General features: G+C 37.1%; 1 protein-coding gene across 1 annotated transcript in view; it reads left to right on the top strand.

Moving 5' to 3' along the window:
- The window catches only part of LOC138699425 (myrosinase 1-like), a 42,429-nt gene extending 32,610 nt beyond the window's left edge, over positions 1–9,819 (top strand). Inside the window, exons 9-11 of the mRNA XM_069825285.1 lie at positions 1,760–1,897; positions 2,446–2,552; positions 9,225–9,819. Of these exons, the coding sequence (XP_069681386.1) occupies positions 1,760–1,897; positions 2,446–2,552; positions 9,225–9,456 (477 nt within the window). The 3' untranslated portion in view covers positions 9,457–9,819. The remainder of the gene's footprint in view (positions 1–1,759; positions 1,898–2,445; positions 2,553–9,224) is intronic.
- The last annotated feature ends 803 nt before the right edge of the window (positions 9,820–10,622 follow it).

The following is a 10,622-nucleotide window of genomic DNA, read 5'->3' on the forward strand; positions in this document are numbered from 1 at the left end:
AGTGAAATCAAATTAATCAAAGTGACAGCGAAATCAACTCCAACCAGACAAAGAAACACTAGACACAACCTGACGCGGAGTAGCTCACCGCGTTAGTGAAACAGAGCTACCCTCTAGCAGGAGGCCTTTGCCCTTCAAGGGACACATTAGGCTATTATTATTATTATTATTATTATTATTATTATTATTATTATTATTATTATTATTATTATAACCTAAAACTAATGATATGTTGTCAAAGGATCATGTATGGTAAGCTGGCAATAATCAGTAGATAGTCTTCTTTTTTACAAGGCCTACTGCTTTGTTACACATGGCCAGCTACATGGATTTCTTATGGCAATGTTAATTTCCTATGTACTGTAGTTTGAAATACACATGGTATGCGAGTAGAACGTGATTCGGTCATGAAAATTAATACTAACACAGCATGGAGCGGAACTGAGAACAGACTAATCAAGCATAATAATGTACTTCAAAATATTTACGCGCTGGAAAACTGAAGGGTGTCCCAACAAGAACGGCAGATTTAATAGTGTGGATAAATGCAACAAAAACAATAACAGAACAGATAATAGTGTCGCCAACCCAATAACAATTAAACATTGTTGGGACATTGCGTAATTGTCTTGTTGTTGGGTTGGCGGAACTGTTATCCGTTTTATTAAATATATTAACATTATTAAATACGGCGTTCTTGTTGGCATTAAAGAAAGATATAAAATTTAAAAGGGAGAAATGTCAATGAAACACTGACATATTTTAACATTTATAGAAATACGAATTTTCTTGAATGGAAAAATAGTATCAGGAATTATTACAATGTAATCCAATAAAACTGTAAAGTACAATGTAACATAAATATCCGATTAACAATAATAATATAGTGAAACTTCCCTTAACGGACACTTCCCAATAGCGGACTCCTCTCAATAGCGGACATTTTAAAATTCCCCTGCAAAATAACATTGGCCCTTATGATAAAATTCTTCCAAATAGCGGACATTCTCAATAATGGACGCGGACACTGAAATGTATCTCCCAACAACAATTAAAACTTACAAATAACGGACAGCGTAAAAAAAAAGTAAAAGACGGTTGTAAATTAAACGGAATTCTTCGCAGCAATCATTATCGTGCATTTGAACATTCTTGTACTTTATTGAAGGTAAGCAGCACAGTTGTTAGTTGTGATACTGTACGTGAGCAGTCCGCACTTTCTTAGTTTGTCAAGTTGAGTGTTCGGAAGTACAGTCACATTAGAAATGTCACTAAAACGTAAACGTTTGTCACTAAAAGAGAAAGTGGATATTGTAAAGTATAGTGAGAAGGAGAAATTAAGTGTTCGTGAGCTGGCCACAAAGTTTAATGTGGAAAAAAACTCAGGTTAGTAAAATTTTGAAAAACAAGGATGTTATTTTAAAATCATACACTGAGAATGCAATTCTAGATTTCTTTGTGTAAGGTGAAGTGGTAGTGACTGATGTTTATTTCATTTACAAAATATTTACTGGTACGATTTCTATCTGGATGGATGCTGTAAACAATCTCACAATCTCACTGTCTACTGTACTGTACTATAAAATATAGTATTGAATATGTATGAGAAATTTTAATGTACTGTATATATACTAACGATTTTCTAAATAGCGGACACTTCTCAATAACGGACATTTGATTTTTCCCCGGCGGTGTCCGCTATTGGGAAGTTTGACTGTATTAATAAAATCAACTATGACAGTAATAACCCATTTTACAGATAGCTCCGAAATCCATCAGGCGCATTCTTCAATGGTTCAAGAAGGAATATGGACCAGATTGGGAAATTCTCATAACAGAAAATGGATTTGCCGACGATGGAACCTTGAATGACAACACAAGAATCACGTACTTAGCAGTAAGTTATTAATTTGTGCTTAAAGAATGAAATATACACCACTTAAATAAAGATACTACTACTACTACCACCACCACCACCACCACTACTGCTACTACTTGACAGTTTTTTTTCATGAAAACTCATCGAATATAGAGACAGATGAAACTGCCAGTTTCAAGAATGCTAATATCTCGCATACCACGACAAGCTTATGACTGCAAGAATACGAAACCTTGAACGACCAAAGAAAAGATGGAAAGAGTCCAATTCAGCTATAATAAAGGTCGATACAGGAATTCCCCCAACCCATGAAGTAAGGATAATAATATTGATGATGATGATTATGATGATGATGACGTTTCTTTCCTTTATAGGCTTTGTTTAATTAGCTACTGGTAAATGAGTACATTCCAAGCTATTCACGCCATTAGTTTTTGTAGCTCTGTAGTTAGAAGTGCTATACTTTGTATAGAAATACAATATTTATTTAAAGTGATGAAGTGATTCTTCATTATTAAAGTATATCTTCACACATAAACTTATTTAAATCTTATTGTGTCCTCCAGACTTACATGGTGGAAATGCTACAAGCTATGTACATAGACAAAAGCAAAGTGATCGGCCATACTGTGTGGAGCGTCATAGACAACTTCGAGTGGACTGCGGGATATACGTGAGTACACCTGTTCGTTTGTAATATTATACATACAGAACACGAATAAACTTCCCTATTTTCCATCAATAAATTATGAAGTTGCACTTCTGTATAAAAATTTCAAGTGTGATGAACATTTGCTATAAAATACAGACTAATTAACGAGTTATTTTACACATAAGATGATGATGATGATCATGATAATAATAATAATAATAATAATAATAATAATAATAATAATAATAATAATAAATGTAATAATATCCCTAATTTTGATTGAAAATATAACTCCTCAAAGAAATAGAACAAACGAATAATAATTTAATAATTTATTTATTTAATCTGGCAGAGCTAAGGCCAGTAGGCCTTCTCTTCCGCCCAGCCAGACTCTAATTCTAATTGAATACAATTGCTTACATAGTTATTACATTAATATCTAGACCATAAAACAACATGAAAGTAAATAATGAAAGTTGGATAAGTAATGTTAGTGTGACAATAATAAACATTGGTAAGAAATAGTGATAATAATAATAATAATAATAATAATGAGATAATTTAAATATTTATTAAACATTGAGAAACCAGAAAGAGCTATTATTGTTAACAAGAATTGTTAGAAAAATATTTCGTTAGTCTATTCTTAAATTGGTTTGATGTCTGACAGTCCCTGACATTACTCGGTAGGGAATTCCAAAGTCGAGGAACAGCCACAGTGAAAGAAGATGAATATGAGGATGTTCGGTGGGAGGGAATGGATAATATTGAGGAGTGTTGTGATCGTGTGTCTAGGTTATGATGGGTGGATAAATTTTGAAAACGAGACGCAAGATAGGAGTAGAGAAATGCAATATGTGAAAGAGAAGGGAAAGACAGTGGATTTTCCTACGATCTTCTAGACGGAGCCAGGACAACATTTCGAGGGATGGTGTTACGTGATCAGTCCGGCGAATATTGCAGACGAAACGGACGCACATATTATGAACACGTTGTAGTCTCTGCGCCGAAGTAACGCTTAGGTCAGTAAGCAGAATATCACAGTAATCGAAGTGGGGCATCACGAGTGTTTGCACTAACATTTTTTTTTATGGAAAAGGGTAGAAAATTCTTCAAACGTCTAAACAAGTGGATTAATGAGATTAGGGGAGACTGTTGTACCTTTAAACACTTTTCACATTTTATTTTATTTTTTTTTTTTAAATTTTGGGAAATGATATTTTTTAAATTAAAAAATACTTTAAGTATTTATTTCCTTTACAACTTCCTGTAAGTATATTTTCCTTTCTAAAATCATCAATTAAAGATGAAAAAAATAAAATGTGAAAAGTGTTTCAAAGGTACAACAGGTTAATGTACCTTAGAACATACCCTCTTGTAAGTTGGAACACATGTAATATAGGTGGGAATATAGTTGTAAGAACTGACAATCATATTTAAAATGTATTTGCCATCATAAACCAGAGCAGGCTTCTCTGACTGAGATTTTATTTCCTGGAGGAGCAATAACTGCTTCAACAGCTTTCTTCAAGACATCCGGATCAATTGGGGGCCTCTTAACTCCAGACTTACTTAGTGACATGATCTTAAAATAAAAGAAAGACAAAAACAAATACAGTAGTATTATGTACCTTGGAACTTGTTCCATGGTACAAGATGTTCTGTGTTCAAAGGTACAAGAGGATGCACGATTAAACAAATGTGGCTACCAAAACTAGAGATTCGAATAAATCATGGAAATTAAAATATGTTATTACTCACAGAAGATACGGAACACATTGTACTTAATGGATGGTAACAAATACAATCTGATTTTATGTTAGACTAGCCGTAACCGTGCGCTTCGCTGCACCCGTTAGAAATAAATATAAAGTAATTACATAATTAAAATAGGACATTTGATCCAGGGAACATTCGTGTTTGATAGAAGGATAAATCGCTTAATATGTTACTTAATTTAAATTGCATCCAAATAATTAAAATAAGATTATTTTGGTCCAGAGAGCAATCATTTGGTGCAATGACAATTCCTTTAACATTTATCTTAATTGTTATTACATGCAACCATAGTTTAGTTTTCTCGCAAGATGACTGAACGAATTGAGCAAAGATACTGCATCAAATTTTGTCAAAAGCTCGGTGATTCTCAAAGTCAAACAATTCGTAAGATTCAGCAGGTGTTTGGGGAAGATGCGATGGGTGTAACACAAATTAAGGAGTGGTTCAACCGATTCAAAGATGGCCGCACATCAGCGGAGAGTGAGCAGCGTTGTGGCAGGCCCCAAACTGCTCGGAGTGCAACTGTTGTTGAGAGGGTGCGAAATTTGGTGATGGCAGATCGTCGTTTGACCGTGCGGGAGATTGCCGAAGAGGTTGGAGTGAGTAAAGATTCGGCACATGCAATTTTGCGTGATGATTTGAACATGAACTGAGTGGCTGCGAAATTCGTGCCCAAGTTGTTGTCCCCGGAACAAAAAGACCTCCGTCGTGACGTTGCACAGGACCTTCTGGACACCGCCAACACTGATCCTGGGTTTCTGAACACCGTAATAACTGGAGATGAGTCATGGGTGTATGGGTACGACCCAGAAACAAAAAGACAGTCGTCGCAATGGAAGCATCCCGAGTCTCCAAGACCGAAGAAAGTGCGGCAGGTGCGAAGCAAAATCAAGGTGATGCTGACTGTTTTCTTTGATGTCCGTGGAATTGTGCATCACGAATACGCATCGGAAGGACAAACGGTGACAAAGGAGTACTATCACGATGTTCTCCGGCGACTCCGTGATTCAGTTCGGCGCGAAAGACCAGACATGTGGACGGGGAACAACTGGCACTTGCATCACGACAACGCCCCCGCACATTCATCCCAATTGATACACACTTTCTTGGCCAAACATGGAATTACAACCGTTCGCCAACCTCCCTACTCTCCAGACCTGGTTCCTTGCGACTTCTGGTTGTTTCCAAAATTGAAGACACCACTGAAAGGATCCCGTTTTGAGAGTAGAGGAGAGATAATGCACAACGCGACGACAGAGCTGAACACCATTCCAAAAGAAGACTTCCAGAGGTGTTTCCGGCAGTGGAAGGATCGGTGGGCTAAGTGTGTGCAAGCACAAGGGGCCTACTTTGAAGGGGATTATGGTCACAACCCCGTCAGGTATTTGAAATATTTTTTCTGGCTGAAGGTCGGATACTTTTTAGACAGGCCTCGTATATAGAAAATGAATTACTTCCTTAAATAATTAATGTGAATCATTTTACATTTAAGTTCCTGTGGGTTCGCTGTAACTCTAAATGCTGCAAAATTCACACTGAGTTGAAATGTGAACATTCACATCATTTAACCCAATTTGCTTCTAACCAACAATGCCACAATGACAAGCGAAAGAGCGGGAACAACAATTTTTTGTATTGTAAATTTATTTCAACTCAACAATGTAACTTTATTCTTCCAACAATAACTCTTCACTTTCTACACAGTAACACAGTATTCGTTAGTGCACTCCACTGACGACAATGACAATTTACTTGGACTATTACGAACAACAATGAACTGTTAATCTTAAATAATATTTACAAAGCACTATTTACAAATCAGAACTGTCAGTTCACAGTTCCTCTAGCTCAGTCACTCGAGTTCACAGTATCTCGAACCACAGACCTTCAGAGACATTTCACTGTACTCGAACTCAGGTCCCTCCAACTGCGGTCCACTGCACTCGAACTCAGGCCTTCGGATGCTGACACAGTTGCGGACGCACACTCGAGTCGAACTCCGGTACACAAGACTGGCTTGCTTGCTCTGGCTTACTCACTGCCTGAATAAACTGAAACTGCTCAAGTTCGCTCGCGTTTCTTCTTTTATAGCAAAATCAAAGTTGCGAGAAATTTCTACGGGTGTGCAGAGATAGCTCTCTCGAATTATCTGGATATCTCCACTTCGACGGACTTCTGGAAGAGTCGAGGGGGTCCGTCCCCCCTTCACTCCGCACGCAGCTGTTGCGCGCGCATCCTCCCCTCGTCGCGTTGACGTAATACACCCCCTCTGCCCTTCAGCATGCTGATGCTCCCCGTACCAGCGTTTCGTCTGCCGCGCGCCCTGTCGGACGATATGATTGTCTCGTGACCAGAATATTGTACGAAATGGAAATATAAAAATTGGAGATTTATCCTTCGAAGAGGTGGAAAAATTCAAATATCTTGGAGCAACAGTAACAAATATAAATGACACTCGGGAGGAAATTAAACGCAGAATAAATATGGGAAATGCCTGTTATTATTCGGTTGAGAAGCTCTTATCATCAGTCTACTGTCCAAAAATCTGAAAGTTAGAATTTATAAAACAGTTATATTACCGGTTGTTCTGTATGGTTGTGAAACTTGGACTCTCACTCTGAGAGAGGAACATAGGTTCAGAGTGTTTGAGAATAAGGTGCTAAGGAAAATATTTGGGGCTAAGCGGGATGAAGTTACAGGAGAATGGAGAAAGTTACACAACACAGAACTGCACGCATTGTATTCTTCACCTGACATAATTAGGAACATAAAATCCAGACGTTTGAGATGGGCAGGACATGTAGCACGTATGGGCGAATCCAGAAATGCATATAGAGTGTTAGTTGGGAGACCGGAGGGAAAAAGACCTTTAGGGAGGCCGAGACGTAGATGGGAGGATAATATTAAAATGGATTTGAGGGAGGTGGGGTATGATGATAGAGACTGGATTAATCTTGCACAGGATAGGGACCGCTGGCGGGCTTATGTAAGGGCGGCAATGAATCTTCGGGTTCCTTAAAAGCCATTTGTAAGTAAGTAAGTCAAGAAACAATTGGCTGATAATTATAACAGGCCTAATTGAGAACAAAAGAAATTACCCGTTATAGATTAATAATACATTTTATACATTTTGTAAGAAGGGATCAGAACGTTTTACTGGGAATCTGAAATAGCTTGTTACTCTTAAAACAGTTTCTATTGCAATCTAGAATCTTGGCCAGAACAGATCAGAAGGGTACACAATTGAATCCAGTTGCCTGCAACATCAAGTGCATAAAACAGAAACGGATTTAATATTTTAAATAACTACTTAAGCTTGTATTGTATTACATGGAATAGGGTGGAGTAGCATAAATCGCACCGCTTCCTAAATCGCACCACTGCTAGTTTAAAACAAGTTACTGTAGCAGTGTGGCATCTAGTGGTATTGTTACAATCTACCATATGAACTTCCACCATGCCACTTGATTTCTGCCACTTCTTTGTGTCAGCAGCGTGGTGATAGTGTATCTAATATAATCGTTCATGTGGATGTAAATTTAGCTAACATTTTGTAACTAAATACCGGATTTGTATGCAAAGGAATCCATAATCTTAAGATGTTATTCGTTTAAAGAGGTATTAAAGAACATTTAACATAGCAGGATTTTCGAACATGTGGTAATTATAGGCTATAATGAAGGAAATAATAACTTATGGCGTAGTTTCTCAATTCGCACCACTTTGTAGGTGCCTAATTCGCACCGGTGCGATATGAGCAACTGTAGCAATTCTATCCGTACAAAATAAGGCCCCAAAAATTTTAACTGAACTAGGAATGCATCAGGCGGGTACAATATCAAGTGGTGAAAAGGACGTTAATCCAACACGTGTGTGTTGTACAAGCGCACCAGATATTTTGTGCCACCTGTGATAATTTTTAAACGTCAATCAGTGCATCCTACATTACCAGCTGGTGCTCCTCCAGGATCGTTATTTGTTTGCTCTGATTCAGGTTACATCAACGGTGAACTATTTGTCGAATAGTCAAACATTTTATTTGCCACTCAAACCTGCCATAGAAAAAAGTGCTGCTTCTGTATGTCCACCTATACGACCCATTCCAAAAATTTAGAAGCTAGATTATCTCGGGAAAATGGTATGCTCCTGTTTCAGCTTCCTCGTCATAATACTCATAGGCCCAGCCTTTAGATGTTTCTATCTTCAAATCATTTCAGACAGCTATATCATGTTGCAGCTCTTAGGTGGCTTCGAGGTCATCGTGGAGAAAAGGTGACGCAGTTTACAGTCTGAACTGCCTGGTGAAGCACATGGCAAATGTTATAACAATGAAAAACGCATTCAGAAAGTTTAAATGTTACGTAATTTACTCTCTATTTTTTCAATTTCATTTGAAGATGCGTTGCTCTCTTTTATCAATTTCAATAAACTTGTAATTTGTATTTATTACATTATTCATTCAAATACTCTTCAATATTTTCCTTCAAAAGCTTTCCTTCATCCTGTTCCCTGCAGATAAAGAAGTGCGATTTAAGAAACCGCAGGTGCTATTTAGGAAACTAGTTGCCTACATGGCACCACTGACATGTGTTTCGAAAATGTCATTTTAATTAAAAAATATTAAATCAAATTCAAGGATTCTTTTTTACATCAAAGGTAAGTGTTCTAGGAATGTATCTCTGTAAAGGAATGCAGAAAATAAAAACTGTATTGTTCAAGAAAAATCATAAATGCTAAAGTGGTGCGATATAGGCAACCTTACCCTAATTAGAATGCAATCTGAAATAATAGTTTTATTATTATTCCACTAATGACTGACATTTCATCATGTTTTCATATCCTAGATAATTATATTTAATATACACCTTGATTATTTTATATTTAATAATTAATATTTAAAATGTTTATTTCCAGGTCCAAGTTTGGTCTGTACCACGTGGATTTCAACGACCCTAACAGGAAGCGTACTCCAAAGAAATCGTCATTTTTCATGGCCAATATCACACAAACAAAAATAATTCCTAAGAAGTATTTGAAAGTTGCCCAACACATCGATGCTGTAGAAGCAAGCTCTCGTTCTAGAATCAAACTATTGCCCTTTGTTGGTGTGGGTGCATATAATAAGAATCATCATACTATGGCATAGAAGAATATCACACTGTTATAAGTTTAATATTAAACATTATTATCTAATATGTAACATCAATAAAACTTGTAACTACTATCAAATAATTCAAATAATGTATCAAACTATAATAATATGCACGGTGGTAAATGGTAATATTTATTTCATGTAATATTTTCTGTATTATCAGCAACAGTACGAATTACAGAAATTAATTTTCTGAATAAAATGATTTTAAGCACATCTTACTGTACTACCCAGTATTTTTTTACACAATATTTCCTTCCTACAAATCTGTAGTTGCACTAAACGAAATTGTAAACTGAGGACAAAAAAGTGATTTCTGGTATCTGTAAATTAGCAGGAGAATAAAAATGTTTTAAAAATTATTATTTTTGTCAAAATAGACAAACTTTTTATACAGGGTGCCTTGGGAGGAATGTAATATCCTTCAGGATAATATAGTTCGGGTTAACCTAAATCGATTTAACATGATATAGCTATATCTGAAATGTAACGGTTGGGAACTTGTCGATGGCCAACTTTTAAATGGACAGGGCACTGTAGATGTTCTGTAGAGAAGTTCTCAGAAAACAATCATTCCAGTCATGGTGCCAGCTCCCACATGAAGGCAAAGATGTTTGTACATTTGAAGAATGCCCCAAAGCCAACTCCTGGATCTTTCTAAAAAGTGTCTTTCGTCCTCGGAATACATCAATGCCATCAAGATGTCTAGCAACGTCACCGCAGTGAGATCTGTCCCTGGCAGAACCTTCAGTACTACCCGTTGTCGCCATCCCGGCTGCAGCGAGACTGAAACACTTGGCCACGTGCTGGGGTTCTGTAAGAAGAGAGAGCTACTGCGTAACAACAGACACCATCATGCCCGTACAGCAATTGCCAATCTTCTAAGAAACAGAGGATGGGAAGTACATGAGGAGATTCATTGTGTGTCTGAAGATGATTCTCATAGAAGAGTCGATATAATTGCCATCAATAGAAGAACCCAGAAAGCGATGGTCTTAGACCCTACGATTTGCTTTGAACGAGACACGAATCAAGCACTGCAGATAAATTATGACAAGCGAGCTAAATATGTACCTTGTCTTCCATACCTCAGTGAAAAATATGGCATTTCGCTTTACAACTGGGATGTTGCAGGCTTACTATTTGGAGCGAGGGGTTGT

The sequence above is a fragment of the Periplaneta americana genome, chromosome 5, assembly GCF_040183065.1.
Source record: "Periplaneta americana isolate PAMFEO1 chromosome 5, P.americana_PAMFEO1_priV1, whole genome shotgun sequence".
NCBI classification, from domain to species: domain Eukaryota; kingdom Metazoa; phylum Arthropoda; class Insecta; order Blattodea; family Blattidae; genus Periplaneta; species Periplaneta americana.